Genomic DNA, 26,937 nt, shown 5'->3' on the forward strand with positions numbered 1-26,937 from the left:
TTCCGTGCCGCTCGGCTGTGCAGCAGGTGTGGCCAGGGGAACGTTCTGCAGACAGTCTTTGCTCACTATTACTCCCTGTAGTGCACAAGTAGGTTCCGGCCCCCGACGCTTCGGTGCCTCCCAGATCCCTGTTTGGGTAACATGTACACGCCACTGCCTTGGGCGCCGCCCGTCCTAGCTGCATGGAAACCAATCAAACGGTGGTGCAACCGCACATTGTTGGCACTCAGCCAGCCCCACGGAGAAGAGGCATGCCCTAATACGTGTAGTGACACACCATGTTCCACGTCACTGACTCGACTTTGCGAAATCTTGGATCAAGAAGAATGCGAACGGCGGTAAGCTGGCCCCGTTTTACAGTGGGGTCTGACACTTGCTGACAGCCACAATCACACCTCTGTAAATGGCGCCGTGTTCAACAGAGAAGCAGGTCGTAATAATGATTAAGAGAACTATTTGACAACAGCTAAATCTATACCGCCGTTCTTAGAATGAGTTCACTTGTGACACGGCCTTCCCCGTTTCGGCAAAAGAAGTGATATTGTTCATGGCTTCCCGATAAGCATTGCCCCATGCGACATCTGTCCATGATCCCATGTGTGGTTGGACCACACATTGGGTGCTGTTCCGGAAATATGGGCTATTGTGTTGGTCTTGTCAGCCTACTTTCTTTGATTTTGGAAACTGTAATCCCAATCCGTGGTTGATGTGACTCACTTAACGTTGGGCTCTCCATCAAAAACATCAAGGCCAGCGCGGGCAACCTTGCCGCTTTCCAATGCTTCGATGAACGCTGCCTCATCCACCACTGCCCCGCGGCCAGTGTTAACAAGGATGACACCATCCCTCATCTTTTTGAATTCTTCAGCACCAATCAAACCTCGTGTCTCTGGAGTGAGTGGACAGTTGATCGATACAACATCGGAAGTATTCAGCAGCGCTTCCAGGCTACCTGCGTACTCCACAGAGAGGCGGCTTTCTTCTTCGGATGAAAGCTGAGTACGGTTGTAGTACTGCACCTTCATGCCGAAAACCTGCGACTTGCGCGCGACGTGCTGGACGACAAAGAACAAGATTCAGTGCCACATTCTCACTTCGACGAGAGATTGGAGTGCCATACCTTTCCGATCTTTCCCATTCCTATGATCCCCAGCGTTCTACCCTTCGGATCCAGGAGGGGAAGCTTTGACCCACCACGCCATCCACCATTTCGGACCTCTGCTTCGAGCCTGGAGGTGTCCCTGAGAGCTCCAAGCATCAAGAATATGGCAATATCTGCCGTCGGCTCAGCGACCGCGTCAACTGTGTTGGTCACGGCAATCTTGTTCTTGTTGAACCATTCCATGTCAAATTCGCTGTACCCGGCGTTGACGGAGGCAACGATCTTGAGCTCCGGCAAGAGTGGGCCTAGCAGGCCCTCATCAAACCTCTCATAGCCGCCGTTGCCCATGCCGATCAGGACACCATCAAATGGTCCATCGGACTTCCGCGCGTCTGAAATTGCTTGAACAGTGCCTTTTCTATCGCTAGGCAAGATGATCTGTTCTATCGTTAGTACCCATTCGTGAACCCCCGTATCAGGGATCGAACTTACATGAAGGTCACAAGTAGATTGGAATTTTGACACAAAATCGTCGCCTGCATAAGAAGGAGATGCAATAGATAGGACTCTGGGCTTGCGTCCCAGAGATTGCGGTGTGGAGGCCTCCATGACTTGGGCCAAGATGGGTAGTACGAATGAGCAAAGTTCTCACTGAGCGTTTCACTTCAGTTTAGAATGATTTCAGAAATTTAGTGCTCAACGATTCCGAATTATTTGGCATGGGATATCACTGCAATTTGGAGAGCTATTCTCGATGCTTGTATCGAAATGTTGTAGGATGCCATCTGGAGGCATGCAGGTCGGCCAATCAGACAACGCGGCCCAGGCCGAGCGAAGAGGGGCATGGTTGATATCAGGTCGGGTTGGCCCGACTAAGGTAATCCTACTCCGCAACGGACTGAAAAAGGTGAGTAGGTAACAATGGAACATCCCCTCACTAGTAATGGTCTTTGGGCTTATTAGTGCATCGCCCGAGTAGCCCATGCATGATACTGTGATTTAAAGCAATCCAATCTGGGCTTCATTATGAAGTATTTGGTAGCAACTTTTCAATGAAAGACCCGAGTTTGAAATCTCCAACTTTTCTTCACACAATCTCATAACACCTACGCAAACATGGCTACATCAACCATCACAATGGTCGAGTCTACCACCCAGGCCCCTCCTCAAGAAATCGTCATGAGCGACACAAGTCCTCAGCATCCTTCAGATGACGTGCCGGATCTTATCAGCAAGCTTCACGTGATTCCAACATTCACTGATCCTCTCGCTGAACGCCAATGGGCAAAGGAACATCTCGTGGGTGCCTTCCGCATCTTTGCCAAATTCGGCTACAACGATGGTGCAGGCGGCCACATCAGCCTACGCGACCCCGTCAACCCAAAGTGTTTTTGGATCAACCCCTACGCCGTCCACTTTAAGCTTCTGAAAGTCAGCGACCTCATCTTCGTTAGCGAAGAGGGAAAGCCTCTAACCAAGACAAACCACAAAGTCAACCGAGCAGGCTTTATGATACACGCGGCGCTTCATAAGGCCAGACCAGACGTCAACGCCGCTGCGCACTGTCATTCACCCTACGGAAGGGCGTGGTCTGCGTTTGGAAAGCCTATCGAGATGCTGAACCAGGACTGTTGCATGTTCTACGATGACCTTTCAGTTTACGAGGGCTTCGGTGGCGTTGCCCTCGCACAAGATGAGGGCGAGAAAATTGCGAAGGCGTTGGGGCCCAAGCATAAGAACGTCATTCTTCAGAACCATGGGATTCTTACTTGTGGAGGGACTGTGGATGAGGCAGCTGCTTTCTTCATCGCCCTGGAGCAGGCATGTCAGGCACAACTACTGGCCGATGCTGCCGCCGCAAACGGTGTTCAGAAGCGATATGTCTCGGAAGAGGCAGCCAGATTCACAAAAGCGGGATCGGGAACACCAGAAGTCGTCTTCATGCAGTTCAAGCCTGAGTATGACTTGGTGCTGGAAGAGACAAATGGAAGCTTTCTGTCATAGTTGTGGATAGTACATTGAATTTTATTACGATGATTTGCCGTGTAAAGCAAATTCTTGCCCTATGCATTTGATGCTGGAGGCGTGATCCGTTGGCATCAAGCCCGGGCAGAGTCGAAGATTAGGAAGCAATGAGGAGTTCACAAGGAACCACGCTTGTATGCATCGCTCGTCCTAGCTGGCTGACGTATTTTTCATCGAGACAGTTAGCAAATCTTCACGAGTGACCTTCGCCCAATGATTCAATTCTTGGTATCAAAATCGCGGAGAAAGTAGTGAACTCCGGGCTCTACCTCGGGAGATACGACACAGACGGTCTTTCGGCCCAGGCCGCTTTTGCCTCGGTGGCACTCTCGATTGTCACCAGCCACTCGGATTGAGCCGTGAGTAGATTGAGCGTTCATCATAAGTATCAATCGCGTGTGAGTTTCGGCGTGTTCGGGACAAAGACCAAGTAGTATTGATAACAGACGTCCGGGACACGACTCGAGACCACTCGACTAAGTTACTCTGAATTCACATGAGCACCCAGTAATCGACAACATGGTCGAGGTCCGAAAGTACCATCTGCCGGCGACGGCACTCATGCCAAACTCACCACACCCACTTCTGCATTATCCAAGCTACTTTTCGGCCCAAAAAGGCCTAACAGCCAACAGTGTCTGTCAAACGTTTCATGATAATGGCTGGGAAGTGCAGTGGATCTATCGGTACGGCGAGACGCAGCGCTCTCATTACCACTCTGGCGTTCATGAGTGTATGGCTGTCCTCTCCGGGTCAGCTACGATCCGCTTTGGCGTTGCAGACACCTCCCTCGACATGAAGGAAAACACTTGCGGACGGGACAGAGAGACAGGAGGCGTTGAGCTGGAAGCCCATGAAGGCGATGTGTTCGTCCTACCCGCAGGCACAGCACACAAAACATTCAATACCAAGCCTGAAGCCTCGTTCACACTTTTGACCCCTGGGGATGGACATCGTATTGCGGGACCGGACATTGGCAAGGCGTTAAAGGAGACGCAAGACCGCATCACGGGGTTTACGATGATCGGTGCATATCCTAAGGGTGGGGGGTATTGGGACTCTTGCAAGGGCGGGGAGCACCATGGAGGTTATGAGAAGGTGTGGGCAGTTCCTAAGCCGGAAAGGGATCCCGTCCTAGGAAGCTCTAACGATGGACTCCAGGGTTTATGGGCATAGTAGATTGGGGGTTTGGAGCAACCAGTTTGGTATATTGTCATGGAAGGCTTTCTACTACTGCTTTCTTGAAAGAAACGTTTCTTTTATTGATCTGCTGGGTTTCCATACGAAGTAGCCAAATCTAATGAGACTCTTGTTAAAGTAGTCTCCCATGATGTGATGATGAAAGGTACGGTTACCCTTAGTCAAACAAAATCTATGATATTATCTCTGAATTCATTTCGACCGGCAAGGTAAACTTCTGAACACAGTGTACTGGAGCTACAGAATTGGAAAAGTCTTTCTGGATTGTACGCAGCAGTGTAACACATCCTTCATTGGCCTGTGGTGAGGCATGTGTTCCATCTCGCTTATGACGAGAAACCTCCACAGCCAAAATACTGTTCAAAACAGGCTATTATCAGAACACGAAAAGGGCCCATTGATTGTGCTCTCCGGGTCCGAGAACAGCTTCACCAACGTATCAACCGACGCATACATACCCGCTGTGTTGAGGAACGCGCCCATGAACACTAGTCCCCAATTCAAGCAGGACAGCGCGATCATGCGCTTGCTAGAGAACTGTTGTTTCCAATTGAGATGCAGCCAGAAAATTCCAGGTAATCCGAATGAGAACCAGGCAACCAGCAAGGCAGATGACACAGCAATGATAGAGTTGAAGACTGGAATAGCGTTCGCGAGGACGAAAACCAAGATCCAGAACCCTGTTCCCAGGAGAACCCAGATGCTCCATGACTTGACGGTGTTGGTTGTCATTTGGTGTGGGATCTTGAGCAGGTCGCGCATGGTTACCACAAAGAGGTACTTGATGCCGGCGTGACCGTAAAATAGGCCTGTGCAGAAAAGAGTCGAGAGGAGAATGCCGTAAGCCACCTTTGCTGGGAGCAAAGGAGCTGTTCCAATGGCAGGGGATGTGACATAGTCGCCGGCGAGTCCATAGATGGCACCTCCAGTGACGAGATAGATGGGGATGGCAAAGGACTGCAAAATAACCAGGGCGGAGACGTAATCCTTTGCTGGGTCTTTCATCTCAGCCATGACTGTGAAGAAGCCTTGCCTGCCACCGAAGGAGTAGCAGATGCTGAGAATAGCGGTGAATCCTTCTTGGAAAGTTGGGTTCCCCCACAACTTGATTTTGATGTCGGCTCCGGGAGGAGCGAGTTGTGGTGAGGCTACGGCCAAGGCGATAACAACTATGAAGATTGGGACAAATATGCCAAACGTCGCAGGCCCTGAGTTGTGGATGGTATTAGATACCGAATGTTGAAGATATGAAGTATCAAAACTTACATGAGAAATAAGCAACGAAATTCATTTTCCTTGGAATACACAACACATAACATATCAACGCCGCGAATCCAATAAATGACACCGTGCACATGCTGTGTCCTGTGAGTGTGTTGAGAGCGACGCTGATAGCCAAACACGCCGAGGCACAAGCAAGACTGAGGTTGATGATGAGACCGACGGCACCAATAGTCGCCAAGACCTTGCCGCCAAGAACTTGCAGCGCGTCTGGGAGGTTGTCAATGTGGCGGTACTTCTTCCAGTACAGCAGGAGAACATATGCTGTGTATGTGGATAGAGCTCCGATGCCCAGGATTGCGATGAGACCGGGAATGAGGCCGATGCGTTGGAGAACCGACGGCAAGGCAAGAATGCCGATTCCAACCTCAGTATGAATCAACACGATGCCCGTTTTCCACTTTCCCAATACGCGAAACTGTTCGCCACCAGCGGCAGCAGCAGCGCCAAAGACGCCGTTCAAAGTGGCATCTTGCTGTTCATTGGTTTGACTGTAGCCGATTTGCTCACTGGCAGTTTCGATATCCTCGTCGCATGTTGGTGCTTTCTTGACGTCGTCTTGTGTGTCTTCCAGTGCGGCCGTGATGGGCTTGACACCTGCGTGATGAGACATTGGTTTGGGTATGGCGGAGTGCGAAGAAGTGAGAGCTGGTTGGTTCGGTGAGTCGGTTGTTCGCGGAAAACACCTGCGACTTCTCACATTCTGCAACAATAGCTATATCAGAGTAAGATAAAGCGAGCTACTCTGCATCACCCAACAATCTGAAGTTGCAAACTGCCTGTTGAGGTTATCAGTCTACAGTCGGGCGGTTCCGCATTTCCGACCAACGCGGTCGATGCCCCGCCCCGGATGTGCCCCCGACGCCAAGTACTTGGCTGTCCATTGATAAGGTCGCGGTCGATCCTGCCTAATCGCTGCTGGCATTAATTGTCGTCATCTGATAGGTATGGCCCGAATAATTATGCACCTGAGTTGATAAGGCGTAATGAGGTCTTAATGCCCGCACTTTGTTTCTACTGAGGGTCGATCCGGACGGCACACTATCAGCAGTGGCATGCTAAAGTTAACGGGTTGACCCGAATCAGAAGATATCAAACGTCAAGTAGAACTCATGAAGCTATCAGATCTACTTTCTTATCATCTCCTGATGTCTTTTGCAGAAGTCTCGGACCGTCCCAACAAACCGATCCATGTCCGCTGCGGTCAGAGCCAGATTCAAGGCCATACTGCCACGCGGGTGGATCCAGTACCCTGCCTCCAACATTTCCAACCAGAAGAGCCGCTTCAGGTCCCCATCCTCTACCGTTGTCCAGTCGTCCTTGCATTGTATCTGATCCCGGGACAACCCGTTCGTGGTGGCGTGAATACAAATGAGGGTTCCAAGGCCCGTCACTGTGAACCGAGTCCCTTGGACCGCCTCTAGTAGCTGCGCACGCAGAGCCTCGCCCCTCTGGTGGAATGCGTCAGCTACCTCACGTGTGAATACCTCGGTCAGGCCAGTGTAGCCCGCATTGAGCATGAGAGTGTTGTTCTGGAAAGTGCCTGAATGGGCAAGAGATCCCTGCATTCGTGGGTCGTACACGGCCATAACGTCGCGACGCCCTCCAAAGGCGCCAAAGGGCATACCGCCGCCAAGGTACTTCCCGAACGTCTTCATATCCGGAGCTAAATCATGATCGAATGTGGAGGCTATTCCACCGCCATAGAGTCGAGATGTCATGACTTCGTCGAGTATGAAGAGTGCGTTGGCGGCGCGAGAATGCTCTCTAATCGCACGAAGGAACTCGGTGGTTGCAGGAATCGCGCCTCCAGAGCCTTGCATTCCCTCGACCAATACCGCAGCGATATCTCCTTTGTTGCTCTCAAAAGCCTCAGTCAAATGCCGAACGTCATTATATTGAGAGATGATCCAGTCTTGCTGGTCGACGTTGTTCGGCGCAGCCCCAAGAGAGAATGACAAGAGACTTCCGTGGTATCCACCCCTGAATACCACAATCTTGCGTTTGCCAGTGAATTTGCGAGCGGCGGCAATGCAGTGCAAGTTGGCCTCAGTGCCTGAATTTGAAAACCGAACACTTTCCAAGTTGAAACGAGCACATAGCAATTCCGAGTATTGCTTTTCGTAGACGTTGGTGGCTCCGAGACTTAAGCCGATGTTCGATAGGACATTTGACATGGATGCCTTGATCTTGGGCTCCGAGTGGCCGAAGAGTCCGGCGGTTAGCTCTCCCACAAAATCGCAGTATTCGTGACCGTCGAGATCAATCAGCTTAGATCCCTCTCCCCGCACCATGACGATAGGGAATGGGGAAACATGAAGAAGTGTTCTGGTATTACCACCTGGAAGACTTTCCAAGGCAGCGTTGTGGTATTCCAACGACTTAGTATTCCGAGTTTCGTATTGCTGGAGAGCTTCCGCCAACAGAGCTTGACAATTAGTCTGAGATGAGGGTGTCATGATAGGCAGTGAAGAAAACCGAGTGCGTTGAAGAGGAGGTATGAGTAATTGCGGAGCTGGCCTATATGGTAGCTATCCAGTGTTAAAAGGAGTGACCATCAAGTGGCTGTCTTTGAATCGGGCTATTTCATCCAGATCAATACTTTTCCAACGCATTCATCCATGGGATCACCTGACATCATTCCATGGGCGTGCTGTGTGGAGTCAATTCCTTGTATGAGACTTGATGTCCGGGTCGGATCGTACCGATTCTCTGCTGGCCACTCATTTTTGGTGGAGGTATTGCAAAACGGGCGGCTTTAAGGAACACATCACGCCTGGGAGCCATCAAAGAAAAACGACGATGATAAGCCATAGTCCTCGAATACTCAATCTAAGTCTGACAAGTCAAAATAATGTCTGATTGCCAGCGGAAGGCGATTATTACCAAGGAGGCTCCGGGCCCCTATCCTCCACTGTCACAAGCTATGGTTCATGGCGGCTTCGTCTTCTGCTCCGGGTCAATCGGCATGAACCCCCAAACAAACTCGATTGTCGAGGGAACCATTGCGGATAGAACTGTGAGCGAGCACTCCATGGTATCAGATGAGATTCATGCTAACAACATGTTCCAGACGCAGGCTCTCACCAACCTCGGCAAAGTCTTAGAGACGGCAGGTTCAGGCACAGACAAGATCCTGAAAGTCAACATCTACGTTACAAGCATGGAAGATGTTCCACTCATGAACGAAGCTTACATGGCCTTTTTTGCTGAGCCGCGACCAGCCAGGGCCTGTGTGTGCGTTAAGGCCTTAGCCAGGGGTACGGATGTTGAGATTGAATGCACAGGGTTTATTTGAAGACAAAACCTCTCCTAGGGCTTGTACAATAATTCAGATAGCTAAAGGACAAGAAATCACTAATATTCCACCGTGATCATGTCCATCAGAAGCTGCTCGACAGATGAGCACATGCCAATATCAGCCATGCCAGCAAAGTAATTGGAGACTTGGTCGGCCTGTAAAGACGACAACACAGGCCCGCTTGGCATACATGACGCAGTCTCCAAGTCCACCAGCATGGCTTGTGTAGCATTTGACAACGCTTCAAATGTGTCCCGATATGGCGCCACCGCATCCCATCGCTCCGACATTACGGCAAGAACTATCATGCAAGAAGTACACGTTGAAGACACGATATCTTGTCGTATGGTATTCCGTGTCTCTGGACTGTTCCACAGACAGTGGACGTAGGTCAGCCCAGCAAGGAATAGAACATGCAGCGCACCCCATGTATCATTCAATCTTTGACTCAGGTATAGCGTGCGATAAAGCTCGCAGATGGCTTGTGATGAAGATGCACAGTCCAGATACACCGATGCATCGTCGCACTCAGGCGCTGCCCACCGGCTTTGATCGTGAGATGACCGTTGACGTACAACCAAGCGCCTTCTGTGGAGAAGCAAGATCGAGTGGTAATACATGAGTTTGTACCACTCGGGGCTACCGAATGCGTTGTTTGCGGCACAGCCCTCCACAAGTTGCTCTGGGGCGGCGTCCATCCACGCGCGAAGTTCGTCTTTGAACTTTTGCGTTGAAGAGGAGTTGCGATGCGGGGCCACACTATGTGTTTCTCGATAAATGGTGCGTTGCATGCGCGCCCATATACGTCGTAAGCGAATCGTATGGAGCGCGGAAGAGACCACTGTTGCTGGCTCTAAATTTGATGTACGCGCTTGAGCTAGGAACCCAGTTGGCGTGATATTCTCGTCGTCGATGTCCAAAAAGAGAGCAACATCAATGTCTTCATCGGTAATAGACACAGGTCGTCCCAAAGTAACAGCACATGCCCTGTCAAGGTTGTAGGAGCACCAAAAGACGCGGCGTCGTACCTCCGTTTTGAGTGTGTTTGACTCGACTTTTGACCATGGAATATCTCGGTGAAGCCCCAGCTCAACACACTGGCGGACGGCTAACCCTGACAACGTCCAGATGGAAACTCCGATGGGCGACCGCAGAGAGTACATGGCACAGCAAAGCAGTGCCTGTATTGTTTCCAGACTATTGAGTTGCAAGACATGTTCGAAGAGATCTTCAGCAGCCGTATAAAGACTCTCCGGGAGGGGTGCACCGGCGAAGGGCACCGCGAGAGCACCCACTGCGGTGACCATAAACACGAAGAACGCTTTTAGAGGGTCGGGAGTAAGCCCGTTCTCGCAGGCTGTCATGACAGCACCTTCATATTCGGTGTACGTCGGCCTATGCAGAAACGGATACTGTGGGTGGACGTTGTCGAAATAGGAACTTGTTAATATCCGGGCTACTTCTCTGCCCGGCATGGGTGCTGGCACCGCACGTGGTCGACTTTGGACGAAGGAATTGGAAACACCCCCGAGTGTCATACCAGGACCTCGCACCTGCGCTCCTCTCAGACGGGCAGTAAATAGTTTCGTAAAGGAGAATGCGGAGGAGGACCCGAAGTAGTGAGGCTCTCCACCAGCAGCTCGAAGGCAAAGGAGATCTAGCACAGATGGGCCCTCGCTCAGCTCGTTCATAGTCTCGACATTGTTGTTGGCTGACTCATTCTGCAGGCTAGCACAGCTTAGAAAAGAAACGCATTCGCTATCCCATTGGGTACACACCTATCTTGAGCGTTTGCGTCGATCGATGCTACGATGGACACAGGTACTTCTTGGGGTTGCTGGGTGTGCTTGTGTGGGCGGTTGAAATCATGGTCTATGCTGTCAAAGTCTCCGTCTTCGACCGAGAGCGATGCTTCGAGACGAGCCACACGCTCCTCCAGTGCCTCGACATATCCTCGAGGATATTGTCGTTTGGTAGAGGGGTCTTCGATGATGCAGGCTGTTGATTGTGCATCAGCCAAGTTCAGACCACAAGTTAAGGGCTGTATTCACAACTCACTTCTTGAGCCTTTCACACAATTTCCACACGAAGGTGCCCGGCCGTCACACTAGACAAGCGATGTTGTGAGTTCACGACATGCGCAGAGAAGTTACCATACTACGTAGGCTCACCTTTTGCTTCTTCTGCTGGCAAGCAATGCAGGCGACTCGTGCTCGTTTGGCATGGGCCCGCACGGTGATTGACGGAGATGGAGACATATTGACTGGAGTTCTGACAGTTGCTGCGGTTGTTGAAAATGGAGATGCTCCCCAACAGGGATGATAAGAGAGCACGATGTCATTGTCCGCGGCTATCAGTCGTTCTGGCTAGTAAGATAAAGGATGCACAGTGGTGGATCAGGTGCATGCATCAGTATCTCACATCCCTGTTAGAATGACCTCCCCCGCACTTAGCCTGCGATAAGGGACTTCGGGTAAACGATGAAGCATGTCACTGGCATTTCTTCCCCGCGTTTCCTTGGGGGAAATTGCCTTGGAATGGAGTTATTGCTAACGATGGATAAATGAAGCGATCTGCAAAAACACCCAGCGCACTCAGCTCTTGATAGAAGAGGTGCTATTTGCTACTAACGCACTCTTAGCAACCATCACCGTCCCGTCTATCATCATCATCAGTTTTCCACACGGATTTGAACTTTCGCCGGCTCGACAAAATTATCTAGACCCCTACCCCTCACATCTTCGTGGTCGTTCCGGGGGAGGCTGACAGCTGGCTTGCCGATTACGGGAGGCTTATCCACCAGATCAAGATACCCAGTTGTGGATGTGTTCATCTCTTGTGCCATGATCATGCCGTTCCCCATCCACGCAAGACTATCACCCTCGTTTTCGTCATTTGACACGTACTCAAAATCCTCAAATCGGGGATGCATCAATGTGGTACGTTGGTGAACAGCAGATCCAGGCCAGTAGCCCAACATCCTGCCATTAGATGTTCTCTTGGCCCAGTTATTGCACTGGTTATTCGTTAACAGTACATACGGGGCTGACTCCAAGAGAAAGTATGCTTACCGTGAAGGCAAAAGTCGTCTTCTCAAAATACCGGTCAACTTGCTTCATAAAGGCTTTGACAGCCGAGATTCTGTTTCGAAATTGTCAATATCCACCCGATTCTTGTCTAAGCTTCAAATGCAGGCACAACTCACTTTGGAACCATGTACTTCAGGTTCTCGCGCTGCAGCTTCAGGATACATTTTATCATGTACTCGCAAGTTACCTCACTCATCTGGATCGTTGACCCCGCACCAGGAGCGCCATTAGGGCCAACAAAGAAGAAGCAGTTGGGCATTTCCGGAGGAGACATTGACATGTAAGCTCCGGGCTCTTCTTCCCACAAGTCGTCGAGCGATACTCCGCCTCTGCCAAAGATTGGGGTTTCCTTGAGCGACAATGATGTGTCGAATCCAGTAGCACAGATGATAGCATCGACCTCTCTGTAAACTCCTATATCGTCCACTATCCCAGTTTCGGTGACCTTCCTGATTCCTTGGGGAATGAAGTTCAGATTGGGCTCTGTCAGAGCTTCGAGGTATCTTGGTCCTGGGGAAACCCGGCGACAGAGAACCGGGTATGTTGGCTTCAGGGCGTCAAATATCTCTGGTCTCGTTGCCAGTCTGCGCAACATCGAGTCTTCCGTGGCTTTCGAAAAGCTTCTGTTCATGTCTGATCCAACCCAATGGACAAGCTGAAACTTATTGACGAAATTTTCAACCTGGTGCCGGTAGTTGAGGTACTCCACCGGGTACTTCTCAAATCGCTCTTGCTCTTCGGGTGGGAAAGGGACTGCTTTCAATGTTAGCAATTTACCTATGTCAAAATCAACAAATTTCCAAGACTTGCAGTTATGAATGTCAGAAGTAGCCTTTCTCGGATCAGCAGCAACATAGCCTGCTGGTGAGATCCAAGCCTGTCCCCTCACATAGTGATCCATATGCTGCACTTCGGGTAAGATGGCTGGGACAAGCTGCACGGCTGTAGCTCCGTACCCAACCACTGCAACCCGCTTTCCCTTTGGATCGAAACTTTCGTCCCAGTTGGCGCTGTGAATCAATGGTCCTCGAAACGTGTGCAATCCATCAATCTTGGGCCACATCCAATTATTAAGATTGCCTGTTGCCTTAACAAAGACATTGCAATAATCCTTAAACTCAGTGCCGTCGGTCATGTTCACTAAGGTAACCTCCCACTGAGCCTCTTCTTCAAGCCATCGGGCGGACTTGAAGACGTGGTGAAACTTTACCAATGATTTCATGCCGTACTTCTCTGCCACGCTCTGGAAGTAGCGGCCGATCTCAGGACCAGGTGAGAAGAAGTGAGACCAGTTGGGATTATTCTCGAAGGTGTACTGAAATGAGACCTACAAGTGGTTAGTGGATGCTCATGTTGGTGGCATTTGCCAAGTGACAGAACTCACGGACGGCACATCTGATGACACCAGGCGTAGCAGTCAGACTCAATGCATCAATGGGCATTCCAGAATCGCGCTTACCGCATGTAACTCCAGGATACCTGATACTGTCAGTGGTCAAATCGCTATTAGAGAGAGGAAGATCTCGCTTACCTGTTCTCAAGCCAAACGCCGCCTACCTCGGAATTCTTCTCATAGATGACCAGGTCCAAATTCGGAATTCTTTGTTTGAATCGTATCCCGCATAGAATCCCGGACATTCCTGCACCGATGCAAATCACCTTCATCCTCCGAGCAAAGTCTACGGGAACGTCCCATGACTTGTGATTGCAATTGGTGTTCATCTTGGACACGATAGGACGCAGTGGGAGGATTGACAGCCCCAAGCGCGTTGGAGTAGTGTCCAGAAGAGGCCCGTAGGTTTCAGAAGCGTATTCACCAAGTCAAAATCTCATTTTATTAGACTAGTCCTATGCTCATAAGATCCAGCTGTTTAGATGGGATGGCCCAAATTGCACACCACATGCTGACAAGTCACCTCGCCAACATTGCAGATTGAGCACCACGCAGCCAGACTCAATGGTCGATTGTAATCGGAAACTGAGAGCCGCTTTGCTATGGACACAGCGGGTCATTCCGTTTGGCGGCATGTGTTTAAAGCAACTCGGGTCGACCCGACTGGCACTGATCTGCACGCTTATCAGGGTGGGGTCGTCTGTTATGAATACTCGGGTTGACCCGACATGATGGCCTCACCTTGCCCTCAACAACTGGGAATCCGTTATTTCCGGGGCAAGCAATCTTATTGGATAGATTAAATAGTACCTACTGAGAGGTGTGCGAGGTTTGCGGCCTCCACTAAGATGATGATTGATAGTAATGGACCGCAGGTGTACGAACTTGCGCTATCCGTTCTCGATATCAACTTTTGATTGAAGCAAGGACACGATACACGATACACACGTCACAAAATTTCATCATGGCGAACACATCATCACAAGAAGTCCTCACCATCTCGGAGCTGAAGCGAGCAGCTTCCGCTAAGCTGGACAAGACCGCCCGAGGTATGAATTCAAGGAATTAACTGCTGCATGTTTTTGGAACCTGCTAACATGGACTTCAGAGTACTTCAATGAAGGGGCGATGGATATGATCACGTACGTACTGCAAACATTTTCCCTCTTGGCAAACTCAATTACTAACGCGCACGTAGTCTCAGAGATAACGAGCATGCTTTCGACAAGTACAAGATTCGTCAACGCATTCTCGTCGATGTAGCCTCAGTAGAGACGAGGATTACCATGTTGGGGTCCGAAATTGCTCTCCCGCTCGCTTTCGCACCCGCTGCTATGCACGGTCTTGCTCATCATGAAGCTGAGAAAGGCACGTCAAGAGCGGCCGCAGCCAAAAGTATCCCTATGGGACTTTCAACCTATGCGACCACCTCACTTGAGGATGTCATAGAAGAGAAGGGAGAAAGCTCGACTCCTTACATGTTTCAACTGAGCGTCACAAAAGACCGCTCGGTCCCACTGGATTTGATGAAGCGGGCAGAGAGTAAGCAATATTTTGAGCCTAGTTGATCAAGGGATTCATGTCCAACAGCTAATACCGAACAGAGGCGGGTTATAGAGCGCTCATACTGACAGTTGATGCACCTGTCCTTGGCCGGCGTCTGAACGAAACCAGGAACAAGCTGACGCTACCAGATAATCTGTGTTTGCCAAATCTGGGAGGCGTTCGTTCGCATCATAATCCTGGGCGGGATGCTAGCAATTCTTGGGAATCGATCATCCCCTGGGTCAAGTCTCACACCATGCTCGAGGTTTGGCTCAAAGGCAGTAGGTACATGTGAAACTTCTGAGCAGATACAACACTAATTGCAGCCTATCACAGTATACTGCAGCGAGGATGTGCTACTTGCTATTAAATACGGGCTCGATGGAATCATCGTTTCCAATCACGGCGGGAGACAGCTGGATGGCGCCGCTGCGACAATCGACGTGCTTCCCGAATGTGCCGAAGCTGCTAAAGGCAGAATCAAGATTGGAATCGACGGTGGCATCCGTCGTGGATCTGACATTTTCAAAGCCTTAGCTCTTGGGGCCGACTGTTGCTTTGTGGGACGGATTCCTATTTGGGGTCTTGCGGTAAGAACGCCCCTTGATGTCCAAAGGTGCGAGGAGCATATTTGACTCACAAGCAATATCACAGTACAATGGGGAAGAGGGAGTGAAGCTGGCAGTCGACATTCTGGAGCAAGAGTTGAGGACGACTATGGCCCTTGCTGGGTGCTCCTCCATCAAGGAGATTTCGCGCCATCATCTATCTATATTGGGAACAAATGGAATCTTGTCTAGACTATGACTCATGTGATAGATTATTCTGTCATGGTGTCTTGTGTCTAATCAAGCATAATATTTGTCGGCACAGTGACAAAAAGCAGGGGAACATAAACAGAGTGGACTGCACAATCTGCTTCCGAAGAATAGAGCTTGGCCTTGAGGACGTGAGTGTCATGATTTAACGTTGATTGAGAAGTCGTCAGTCAACATAGACACGAACCAGATTCTGACGTACATTTCGATCTCCCTTACATCTCGATCCTACGCACTTGAGATATGGAAAGTATAGGTTTTTTTGGAGTTCATGAGAATCCCATGAGACTGTTCCCGGCCACCGTTGCCACACTGTTGCCTTGATTGAGAATTCTGGCACCCCAACCAGTTTCCTTCCAGCCTAGATTCATGGTTCAAGCTGAATTGAAGAAGTATTCGAGCTGTGGAATTCTTTCGTGGGCGTTCGAATATGTCTGAAAACTGCCCTAGCACCAACCAGCTCATTCTTCGAAATGTCGGTCTATTTGCTGTCGGGAAGAAACTCATACATGTGAGTGCAACGTACGTCCGCCGCCGAACGTCTACCCAGAAATTTTGCCCAGTCATGTTGTTGTGAGGTCTTGCAGTCTGGCCCACGATGTTGACGATAGACTACGTTCTTCAAGTCGGGAAATCGCGTACCAAGCTCTCGAAGTAGATACCTAGTTTGAAAGTAGGTCTCATCTTCTGCAACGCCCAGGTCCACACCGTATAGTCTGATGTGATGCAATTTCCGGACCCCACGAAACTGATGGAGCCTTTTAAAGAAGAATTCGTTTTCGTCCGTCATACCGTTCACGGCCCATAAACGTACAGATATGAATGTCAAAGCCACATTTCTGATGAGCTCCAACCAGCCGCAAGTCACGTCGTCGCCGGGCATAAGGTCTTCCGAGAACCAAACAACATCGACGTCCCAGTTGATATTGATGTCGTACGCATTTCGATGCCACATCATCTTCTGAGGAGGTGACATCATAGTCGTGGACGACGCCGAGGGTAGCATGGTCCATGGTGGGATCCAGAAGTTTGGGCGTAGTGCGCGTGTAACGGACCGTGACATGCGATCGATTGTCGAATCGATGGCTTTGTAGTATCGATGCATCGATATATCCACGCAGTAGCCCAACTTTGGGTACTTCCATCGATGTGTATGATCGACGGCCAGATATGCATGTGTATCTAGGTGAAACAGCTTCCACATCCTATGTATGCTATATACCTGATCATCCTTGATATAGTGACATCTCAGGTGGCGTCAAGCCGTGAATAATCTTGGTTCCAGATAGGACTCCGTCCAAATCATGAGTCGGATCTCGACGGGGAGAAGTCTGAAGTTGTAGAATGTGGCTTCCATTGGTGAGCTGGCTGTATCCATATTCGTAGCAAGAGCGACCGTAAGTGCCTGAGGAGGAGACGTTTCGTGCAAGGCTATGCTTCAACGACTAATTCGTCAGAATATGTTTTGGTGACAGCAAGAACGCGAACCAAGATGTGTACTGAAAGAAGGTATTTCAAGCTACGTAAGTAGATTTTCTTCTTTGTAGCGGGACCATACTGGTCCTTGTTTATCAGTCATAATAAGTTCCGTGCCGCAGTTCAGGCCTCCTCATCCAGGTTCACACGAAATTTACCTGAAGCCCACAACATTTACCGAGCCCCGTACCTCAATATATGACTTCTGGAGATGGGCCTGGAGTGTCAACATAGCATCGTCTCCTGCCCTAGTGTTCAGCTTGCATGGCAAACAAGCGCATTGATTTGCCGTCTAACCCAGACCGAGAGTCCCAAGAGTTCCTAGAAAGTACGCTTCTCGAGACCTTGCCACTGCAACCTGCCGATAACGTCCTTGATGTACCAGCCCATAGACTGTAAGTAAGATTCCAGGCGTTGAACCAGTGGGTTTCGTTTGACGCCTACCGACGTTTCTGTCTGATGTCCCAAGAATGGAGGCTGTGCTTTTGCAGCGCCCGTAACATATTGCCCCCTCCACTCTTTGAGCTGTTGCTTTGCCAGAAGTCATTGTCCCCAATACTATGTCCAAACATCACGATGAGGCTTTTGCACCCATATCGTAGCTCGAGATATTGTTTCATGGTTTCTGTTGAGAGATGTTGACGCAAACTACAGCCTCGTTCTAATCTAAGGCCATGTTCCAAGCGAAGTTGAGGTCTGGCTCTGAAATTCTCGTCGAAGGTTGCAAGGGCGGTTTCTGCCTTCTTCCGGTGCCGCGTCTGGCTCACGCAAGCGTTGAAATCTTGATAAGCAACACGATAGATATTGTCATCGAGGGATTGGGCCGCAGACGTAGAGATCTGCTTCTTGGCAAGTACGGCTGGTGGGTCTTGGCAAGAGCTTTTATGAGGTGCCTTCGCAGTTGAAATGCTGGGGTGCAAACCTTCAATCAGTTACCCATTCTGAGGTTTAATAATGAAATAGTTCGAATTTTTTGCAGGGTACAAGCTTACTGGCGAGACTGATTCATCACGGCGTTGCCACGAACGAAAGGCCCCAGCCTTCCATTGTCTGTCTCAACGCCGCCTTGCTTTGAAAGTCCCGACAAATGCTACAGCCTATATACATGATAGGCAGCGTATCGGGTATTAGCTATTGAACTGAGCGTTGAAGTTTGCTAATGTTGCTGCTGCTTGAGCTTTGTTCCGCCTCTGGCTGACTTGAATGTCGGTGCTTTGGTAGGATACGCGGCGAATACTAGCCTCCGAAGAGATAGCCTGGTCTTTGTACATGGATTGTCGCTGCTGTGCTATTGATTTTGCTGATATTGCCGACGAATATTTGTGGGAGGGCTTCGGGGGAGTCTCCCTGGAAGCATTGGTGGTCAGCTCTGAAAGTCCTGCTGTGACTGATCAGATCACGGGGAGTAATGGAAGGATACCCGTTGTACACTGAGTTCCAAGAGTCCATGGGGCGGTCGAATAAACTCAATTTTTCAATTGATTACTTGGAGTGTCTAATTGGTGGAGAAGTCTACGCTAACAAGATATTGTGCCTTGTGCAGCAAACATGAAGGTTTGGAAAGGGGCATTCGTTGTTGTTCGTTGCGAGCGCGAAGCGGACAGCCACAGGTACTATCTAGATTCCTTCTTTTTCGACGGTTTTATAGCGGTTCAAGCTCGGCTGAACACATCGAAATGCCCCAGTTGAGAACTGACAAACACCGCATCGATCCAAGCCCCGACTGGGGTGGCAGATGGAGTAGAATTCGTCGAGGCCACCAAATGAGACAAATGCATTTCGCACCAGCTGAACATCGCCCGTGCCGATTTCAGGGGTTCCAATGTGCAAGTTCCTATAGGCACAGAAGGCTAGCGTTCGGCTATCAGCGTTGCAAATAAACCTCCTCCCAAGGGACACATTGTAGGTACATTCGATTTCGATCGGTCGCAGGGCGAGGCGAGGTCGGCGACATCTGCGGGGTTTGGTCCGGGCCTCTTGGCATGTAATGGTAGTGTCTATGAACGTCAGCTTGGGGTTACACAAAGCCTAGTGGGCAAGTGGATAGATGCCGTGCCTGAAGCAAGCGTCCCAGCCCTGCGGCGGAGCAGGAGTTGCCATCCTGTTGGACGGCGTGATGTTGTGATCTCCTAGTTGGTAATGGTTGACATGATTCCACTTCACTCATGATCGAGGGTAAGCAACAGCAGCAGGAACAGGATGAGAGGAGAATGCCTCTGCGGGAAGATTGAAACGATAAAATCTCCTTTCGCATGCGCGGAGACCACGCAAAGGCGGTAGGTCTTCGTTGGTATCGGACATCAGGGCACTTGGCAATAGCTCTGATGGCCGATGAAGCCACTCGGCGGAAGATACTTGTGTTGACAGAATGGGGGTGAGACGCATTCCCAGAGCACTGACTCTGTGATTCCCGTCATGGTGCGTCAGGCTATTGCCAGGCAGTCTCTGCTCCACAACAGAATATTGTAGGCAAGCTCGGAAACTGTGACTTCGCAGATCGTAGACTGATGGCCTGGGCACTGGCAAAATGCTTCCGGATTCCGCCTTGGCAGGCGCCTTTCCTAGCAAAAAAATGTGAGTTACGGGGGCTTGGGTATCCCGAGTCGGCTTTTGGATGATGAAGAGCCTGACCAGCTTAGCCGGGCGTCAAAAGGATGAGACAGGCGGCTTGCCAGGCATCAGTGTCCAGCGTCTCTGTGTCCCGCAAGTGGAAAAAGGAGATTGCCAGGTTGCAATGCATATGTATCCCGGGTTCAGGTCGGCCGACATGAACATTTCCGGTGAAAGATACGGCCGTTCTGGCAGTAAACGTGATCCAACCGATGAGGCTCGATGATGACGAGCGGACGCCGTCTGCATGTTCCCCAACGTCGCCTGGTTGCCTTGTTTTGTCGCGTAGGCGGTTCGCAAAATGAGGTGGTTGTCCACATCCCGTGCTTTGTCAGGTGACGATGACCCGTTTGAATGCAACAGGCGACAGATGGAAGCTAGATGACAGCCTGGTACATGTAAGCAGCTGCGACGTTTCGAACACGGGGAGGGCTCAAAGATGATGAAGGTTCCGGTATTTTCCCAAGGCCAAAGAGCACGGTGAGATGAAATACGCATAAGAATAGAACTTGAATGACGCCGTTCCCCTCCGTGTTGATGGTTGAGGAAATAAGAGAGGACTTACTCGCCAAGACAGAGTGCATAGGAGTCGCGAGGTGGATACTAGGTGGAAACAGGGACTCCTAGGAGAAGGAGCTGAACCAGACTGCACACCATGCCATGCATACAAGAACGGCAAAATGAAGAATAAGGAGCATTGAAAGCTCCTGTGAAAGCTTCGAAGACGAGTGCTTTTAATATCTCGTCTCAGCAATGGCGATTTACACGCAATGTCTGCCAGCCTTAAGCATCCTGCACGACGGTCCGCAATGTCGCACAAATCCAAGGTTAGCCAATAACCTGAGTCCCTTGGAGCCCACTCACCTGCGAAGTCCTTTTGTTCTACGCCAATCACAAGGCAAATAGCGATTTGACACTGAGATGGAAATGCCAGTCTCTGATTCAAGCAGATGTGGACTGTGGTCTTGCGATCTGGAAACAACTACGCCTTGGAATCGCATTGCACGGAATGGGGAGATTTCAATTGCAGACACCCGAAGGACAGTTTCGCTGTTTCGTGCTTCTCAGTGGCAAGGGAGGGCATCCTCTTCAAGTCAGTTCACTGGTACGGGGGCGAGACTCAATGGCCACTAAATAATAGTGCCGCTCCTGAGATATTCAGTGACTGGGCAGTATTATTTTGTAGTCTGTTGGAACATTTGTAGACTCTCTTGCAGCTTTCTCACAGGTATCACTGCTCATCTGGGTCTCATGCTGGAAAGGGAGTTGCGCGCCGAGAGCCGGAACGGTCACTGATCTGGGCCCACTTCTCCAACCCTCCAACTCCGCTGTCCAGCCCCGGACGGAGATTAGCTCGGTGGATATGGAGCTCCACTACCCGGAGCTCCCCGCAAAGTTTCCAGACTGACACCGATTGGATATCCTGCACTTGGGACATTAAGAGAGCTGTAACTTGCGAAACCGCTAGAGAGCCGCAACTGGGTCAGTTCACTGCCAGAATTTGTATGTCGCTCTCGTGAAGTAAATAACATGGGATCGAGCAGCGACTCAAATTGAAGCACCAATAGCCTCACGCTAGTGCGCATGCCCCCAAATCGCAACAGGAACACTGCACAAGTCATCGATGCCATTTCGAAAGTCAAAGCAGGTTTGAGGGCGATGATATTCAACGCCCCTGTCCCCAATAAATTGCGCTAGACATCTCTTCCTGAACGCCCCTCGCTAACGACCAATTCCAATTGCGTTACCATATCGTCGTTACCAAGACATGCCACCGGATGGCGAGAAATAGTATCTATCTCTAAATCCCGAGTCCTGACATTCGATATCCAGTTCTGCAGAACCGCATCATGATACACGTGTCTCATTATCACCTTATGTACCTCGAGCCTTCCAGGTTCTTCGCTGTCGTCCTTGAGAGGACTCGAAATCCGATCTAGGAATGGCTGTTGAACTGCCGTTCGAAGTCGTTGATCTTGTTTTTCGCTGCAGTCTTATGCTTGCTTTTGCTGGATTGGGCGCTATAGCTCGGGTCGGAAACGTGGTGCACAGATCCGTCAGGGGCACTTTCGAACTTGGCTTGTCGTCGTTTTGTTTGGGTCGTCGCAGAATCGGCTGAGAAGTACTTGTGAGAAGGCTTTTCGGGAGCATCTCTATGCCAGTATCAGTATGCAGGAGGGCGCTGTCTTGGTGTGATGTGGCCGTACCCGGAATAGTTCGACTTCTGCGACCTGTCGCTCATGATAGTGCTGGCGAAATATCGAGTCTTCGGTGCGGCGCCTTGTGTGTTCAGGCGTGCACGGCTTTTCACGCAGCAAGATTTGAGAAAGAGATAGTGAATTATCGTGGAAATTTTGTATTCGTCACTAATGTGAGTGCTTTGTCAATGAAACAGCTGCCAGGTATGGCTGTATCGCGGAGACATTTATAGGCTCGCGGCATGTCAAAGATGGGCGCGCCCCAGATGGGGGAAGATAAGCGTTTTCCAATCTGCCTCGCTGGCCCACAAAGCTTCAGAACCCGCTAGCAAAGCTCATCATCCCTTCCAACTCCGATTGCAATGATACCCACGGTCAGCTGATATGGAATGAAAGAGGCAGGCGTCAGTCAATTCCCTGTATAGCACGCTCAGGCAATACTCCCTTCTTGGGCAATTCCAACGGGCGGGGAGGTAACCCAGTGAGGTTTCCACCTTACCTGGCGGAAGCAATATGAGGGAGGGGGAGTGTTGTTGTGAAAGCAGATAAGTTGCAGACGTGAAGGAGATAGGCACGATAAGTGGTCAGCTTCAATCGACTGTGGGCCAGCTTCAAGTATTGCTGAGTAGCAGAAGAGACTCTGGTGTTAGTGTTGGTTGTGATCATGTGGAGGCATAGCACGTGGCCGATCCGAAGACCGGTAGTCCGAAAGCCGGTAGTCCGGCTGTCATCGGAAGTAGCGCCGAGTCGAAATCGGTGTCGTTTTGAGATACCTCCGCTCCGAGCTTAAAACACGCCGAAAGTCCCGTTGTCCATGCCCTGGCCAGATATGTAGAAGCACCGTCGAAGATCTTTAAAGAGGCTGTCTCGGCCAAAAGGTCTTGCTAATCACGCTTCAGTATTTCCACGAATCCAAACTAGCGGGATGAGAAATTTGAGCATGTCCGTATTCTGTACCCGGGTATAGAGAAAAACGCTGAAGTGTCTCTTCTTTCCCTCTCTTCTAACAGCAATGTTTCGGCAACCTAAGTCGGTCTCAGTATCGGTACATTTCAGTCGCGGGGGCGGCGTGCGAGTTTCTACGGATACCCACCATCACACCATGCGCCCCACCCCACCATGAGCAAGTCGGCGACGGGGCTCCTGACACATTGCTCGGCTCACACTAGAAGCAACTTCAGCGGATGATCCTTTGCGAAGCCCAACACAGCCTCAAAACTGGCTCATGCTTACGATTCGGCAAGCATCCGACATGACCATACTTTCCTGCGATTTGCGGAAGCGTGCACGGTCTGGCTTGCGACGAATCATTATGCCGAAAGGTGGTCGCATCGGACATACCAGGCACCCTTCAGGGAGTTGAACCTAGCCGTAGGTATGTACAACGTTTGCCTGCCACATTGCGACGTTGGAGCGACGTAAAGTCATGGACAGTAACATGGTTCCACCGAGAATTAACTCATTATTCATCCGTTTATAAGGCCAGCACCAGCATAAGATCAGGGGACCAGGCAATTTAAATTAACTTTGTTCAATTAACAAACTGTATGTAACATCAAAAGTATGAGGCCATGCCATATATCCACCGCCTCCATAAGGAAATAGTCTTAAAATGGGGAGTATCTCGCAAGTCTATGATCTATAAAGAATGAAGGAATCATGAAGTTCGTAAAAGAAAAAGGAAAGAAAAAAGAAAGAGCTCATAACCATCATCGAACAACTCAGGCCTGGGGCGCAGCAGTGCGCTTGGGCATCGGCATGTTGGCGTTGCGGAAGCGAAGACCGCGCTTGTTCTTGCTCGTAGTGGTGGTGGTCTTCTTGCCGCTGTCCTTGGTACTATCCTTGCCACTGTCCTTCGTGCTGTCCTTTCCACCCTTGTCATCATCCGCCTTGCTTGTGGTCGTGGCCTTGGCAGTGATGGTGGAGGTAGGAGAGGAAGAGACGGGAGTGGTTGTGACCGCAGCGGGCGCGGAGCTGGCAGCCGCGATGGTGGAGGTGGACAGGGTTTTGGTGGCCCAGTAGGCATCGAGGCGGCTCTCGACCTCGTCGACGTTGTTGTAGGGCTGGTAGTTGGCCATGAACTGCATGCGGGACTTGATAGAGTCGTAGTTGTAGGCGTTGGAGGTCTCCGGCTTGGCGCGCCACTCCTTCTCCATGGGGTCCACGAAGTATTCCTCGGTGTACCCAAGATCCTCGAGGACAGTGACGTTGAAGGCAGCCATCATTTCGTGGTCCTCGTGGATCAGGTTGTGGCAGTGGAACATGTACACACCGGGCCAGGGGGCGTAGTGGGCTTCAACGGTAACAGTCTCACCGGGCCCGAGCCAGACGACATCCTTCAGGCCCTGGAACTCATATGGCATCACAGCGCCGCGGCCGTTGACACGCTTGATAACACGGAAGTCGACAAGATGGATGTGAATGGGGTGAGACCAACCGCCAGAGCTGTTCTCAAGCTCCCAGACCTCGATAGTGCCACGCTTGGGGCGGGCGAGAACGCGGTTGTTGACATCGGCAAAGGTGACACCGTTGATGCGCCAGTCGCTGCCGGTACGCTCGAAGCGGAAGTGCTGGTCAACTCCGGTCTTGTCCTTGGGGAAGGGGACGTTGCGGAGGGAAGAGGGAACATCGGACTTGTCATCGACAGACTGGTCGCTGACCACGAAACGCATGACCTTATCGGTGTGGAGGAAATCCTGATCGGCAGCAAAACCGCGAGTGTTGCGAAGAGTGACGTTCTCGCCCTTGAACTTGGAGAAGTCGACGACGATCTCGTAGCGCTCAGCCATGGCGATATACAGCTCCTGGACCTTTTGAGGACCGGTGAGAAGACCAGCGTCGGACGCGATCACCTGGAAATCGGCGCGCTCTCCCTTGCTGTTCTCGAGGTAAAGCAGGAAGGTGCGGGAAATGGCAGCATCGAGAAGGCGGAAGCGATACTTGCGAGGCTCAACCTTCAGGTAGGGCCAAGGCTGTCCGTTGACGTGGATGACATCACCGTAAAGACTGGTGGTCTCGCTAGCGGGAGAGAACAGGGAGCCGTCAGGGTTGTATTGCTTGGCAGACAGGATCAAAGGGATATCGTAGATGCCGTAACCGCTGGGAAGAGCAAGACCATCCTCAGCAGGATCGTGCAGAATGTAAGCGCCGGCTTGACCATAGTAGGCATTCTCTGCAGTGTGGTCGATGGCATGGTCGTGGTACCAGAGGGTTCGTGCAGCCTGGTTGTTGGGGTAGTAGTAATCCTTGTACTCCCCAGGCTTGGTGACATCCTCAGCCCATCCATCCCAAGGGGTGCGCGAGTATGAACCGTGAAGATGGACAGAGTTAGCCATGCTCGGGTGATGATTGGTGAAGCGGACCACTGCCTCCTCGCCACGTTCCATCATGAAGGTTGGACCGGGAGAGACACCATCGTATCCAAAGAGAGTGGCATTGCCCAAGTTGGGGTACACCTTCTGGCTAAGCTGCTTGATCTCGATCTCGTAGTATCTCATCTTCTTGCCCGTAACGGGGTTGATGACCGGCTTGTCGGAGCTGCTTGGTGTTAGAAACGATCCTGAAGATCAAATTGAGATATTGGTAGACTTACAACTTCTCCTGCTTTTGGGGAGGGATAGGAAGAGGGAACTCATAGAGCCAGGTGTACTCAGGGCTGAGCCAGTCCTTGGCAAGAGTGTCGGAGGCAAGGGTGAGAAGGATTGCCAGAGACTGGCGAACCGAAAGGGAAACCATGATGAATAGAATATGAAAGGGCAAAAGCCAAGAGCTGCTATGTTAGTGACAAGTGCTGGCCAAGACGGGTGGCGACGCCTTGAATGTGTCAAGAGAGGAGTGGATGATTGTCGATGAGAGTGATGAGGAAAGTGTCCGGATGAGGCGGGAAATGACCAGGGTATTTAATTGCTTTCTCGATTAGTATCGACGCTCGAGAAGAATCATACCCGGCCCGCTCGTGCTTGGCAACGGGATGTTTCGATCGAGTCGTCGTCGACAAGGGCACGCCGCGCGGCGGAAGGAAAGCCATCATGGCGGCCATTCGTGATAGAGAAGCATCGACCCATCTCGAGCAATCGATATTCGCACGGAAGTCCCGGGCTAGCCCCTTGGAGGAAGACGGGTGTTAGTCTGGGCCGCCCTCGCCAGCTCCAGCAGCGTATGGCGGGATGAGGAGGCTTGCGGCGCGCCGGGCTGGCGCCTAGTCCTCCAACCTGAAATGCGACGCTGAATGGCGGTGGAGTCGACGTTGGATCGTTGTGAAAGAACAAGAGTCCAACGGTCATCGTTGAAACAATCAAAGACAACCTGGAAAACGCGACGGTTGCAAGTCCTCAGCTGGAGGCGCGATTGTGGGGCATGGGCTTCGACCACCCGGGACTCTGGTTCAGTAGCCTCATGCCGACCCAACGGGATGGATGGTCGGGTAACTCGCCTCCACTTGCAGGCGAGCAGCTGTTGGAAGAGGTCCAGCCACTTCTCATGGACGAGTCTCTTGCGAATAGAGGCCCAGCCCACGGTTGCACATGCCCATTGAAGGCAAGGCACCTGCTGTACGTTAATGCAAGTTCGGTTGTAGAAGCAATGGGAGCGCGGTACGGAAGCGCACTACTGGCAGATAGTGCAGAATCCAGAGTATCAACCTGACAGACGAGGTTTGCCTGCCGAGCAAGTGGTCCTTCGCCGATGTTGGAGTTAACATACGAGCCGACCGAGACTCGGGCGCTAAGCAACAACGGGTATAAGACCGACGTAGCGTGGCATTTCTTTGAGGATGCTGATTATCCTTGTTGTCCAGGCCGTTGTGGCGATCTCGGCCTCCAACTCTGGACAATGCCAGTCCCCAATAGCGCGAGCCTAAATTGTTGAAACAGGCCGCTAAGAAAAGCGCAAGTGAAGACC

The 26,937-nt window shown here is 51.0% G+C and overlaps 8 protein-coding genes across 8 annotated transcripts; 3 read left to right on the plus strand and 5 right to left on the minus strand.

Annotated features, from left to right (window-relative positions):
- Window positions 1-713: 713 nt before the first annotated feature.
- COL26b_004450 (uncharacterized protein) lies at window positions 714-1,711 on the minus strand (the record flags this gene model as incomplete). The annotated part of the gene is made up of 3 exons (XM_053177327.1): window positions 714-1,055; window positions 1,121-1,540; window positions 1,595-1,711. 3 exons carry the CDS (start codon window positions 1,709-1,711, stop codon window positions 714-716), a joined length of 879 nt encoding a protein of 292 aa, XP_053038686.1.
- Window positions 1,712-2,218: 507 nt separating this feature from the next.
- On the plus strand, window positions 2,219-3,106 carry COL26b_004451 (uncharacterized protein; the record flags this gene model as incomplete). The annotated part of the gene is made up of 1 exon (XM_053177328.1): window positions 2,219-3,106. One exon carries the CDS (start codon window positions 2,219-2,221, stop codon window positions 3,104-3,106), a length of 888 nt encoding a protein of 295 aa, XP_053038687.1.
- Window positions 3,107-4,617: 1,511 nt separating this feature from the next.
- On the minus strand, window positions 4,618-6,221 carry COL26b_004452 (uncharacterized protein; the record flags this gene model as incomplete). The annotated part of the gene is made up of 3 exons (XM_053177329.1): window positions 4,618-4,625; window positions 4,786-5,496; window positions 5,741-6,221. The coding sequence occupies 3 exons, from the start codon at window positions 6,219-6,221 to the stop codon at window positions 4,618-4,620; spliced, it is 1,200 nt and encodes a 399-aa protein (XP_053038688.1).
- A 514-nt stretch (window positions 6,222-6,735) lies between these two features.
- Window positions 6,736-7,902, minus strand: COL26b_004453 (uncharacterized protein; the record flags this gene model as incomplete). The annotated part of the gene is made up of 1 exon (XM_053177330.1): window positions 6,736-7,902. One exon carries the CDS (start codon window positions 7,900-7,902, stop codon window positions 6,736-6,738), a length of 1,167 nt encoding a protein of 388 aa, XP_053038689.1.
- A 632-nt stretch (window positions 7,903-8,534) lies between these two features.
- Window positions 8,535-8,906, plus strand: COL26b_004454 (uncharacterized protein; the record flags this gene model as incomplete). The annotated part of the gene is made up of 2 exons (XM_053177331.1): window positions 8,535-8,627; window positions 8,682-8,906. The coding sequence occupies 2 exons, from the start codon at window positions 8,535-8,537 to the stop codon at window positions 8,904-8,906; spliced, it is 318 nt and encodes a 105-aa protein (XP_053038690.1).
- Window positions 8,907-11,580: 2,674 nt separating this feature from the next.
- On the minus strand, window positions 11,581-13,636 carry COL26b_004455 (uncharacterized protein; the record flags this gene model as incomplete). The annotated part of the gene is made up of 5 exons (XM_053177332.1): window positions 11,581-11,925; window positions 11,981-12,050; window positions 12,115-12,751; window positions 12,776-13,325; window positions 13,556-13,636. The coding sequence occupies 5 exons, from the start codon at window positions 13,634-13,636 to the stop codon at window positions 11,581-11,583; spliced, it is 1,683 nt and encodes a 560-aa protein (XP_053038691.1).
- Window positions 13,637-14,355: 719 nt separating this feature from the next.
- COL26b_004456 (uncharacterized protein) lies at window positions 14,356-14,959 on the plus strand (the record flags this gene model as incomplete). Its single annotated transcript, XM_053177333.1, has 3 exons — window positions 14,356-14,440; window positions 14,500-14,533; window positions 14,590-14,959. 3 exons carry the CDS (start codon window positions 14,356-14,358, stop codon window positions 14,957-14,959), a joined length of 489 nt encoding a protein of 162 aa, XP_053038692.1.
- Window positions 14,960-23,759: 8,800 nt separating this feature from the next.
- On the minus strand, window positions 23,760-25,773 carry COL26b_004457 (uncharacterized protein; the record flags this gene model as incomplete). Its single annotated transcript, XM_053177334.1, has 2 exons — window positions 23,760-25,575; window positions 25,631-25,773. The coding sequence occupies 2 exons, from the start codon at window positions 25,771-25,773 to the stop codon at window positions 23,760-23,762; spliced, it is 1,959 nt and encodes a 652-aa protein (XP_053038693.1).
- Between the last annotated feature and the right edge of the window lie 1,164 nt (window positions 25,774-26,937).

Source organism: Colletotrichum chrysophilum (assembly GCF_026319265.1).
Source record: "Colletotrichum chrysophilum strain AFK26 chromosome Unknown scaffold_27, whole genome shotgun sequence".
In the NCBI taxonomy this organism is placed as follows: Eukaryota; Fungi; Ascomycota; class Sordariomycetes; order Glomerellales; family Glomerellaceae; genus Colletotrichum; species Colletotrichum chrysophilum.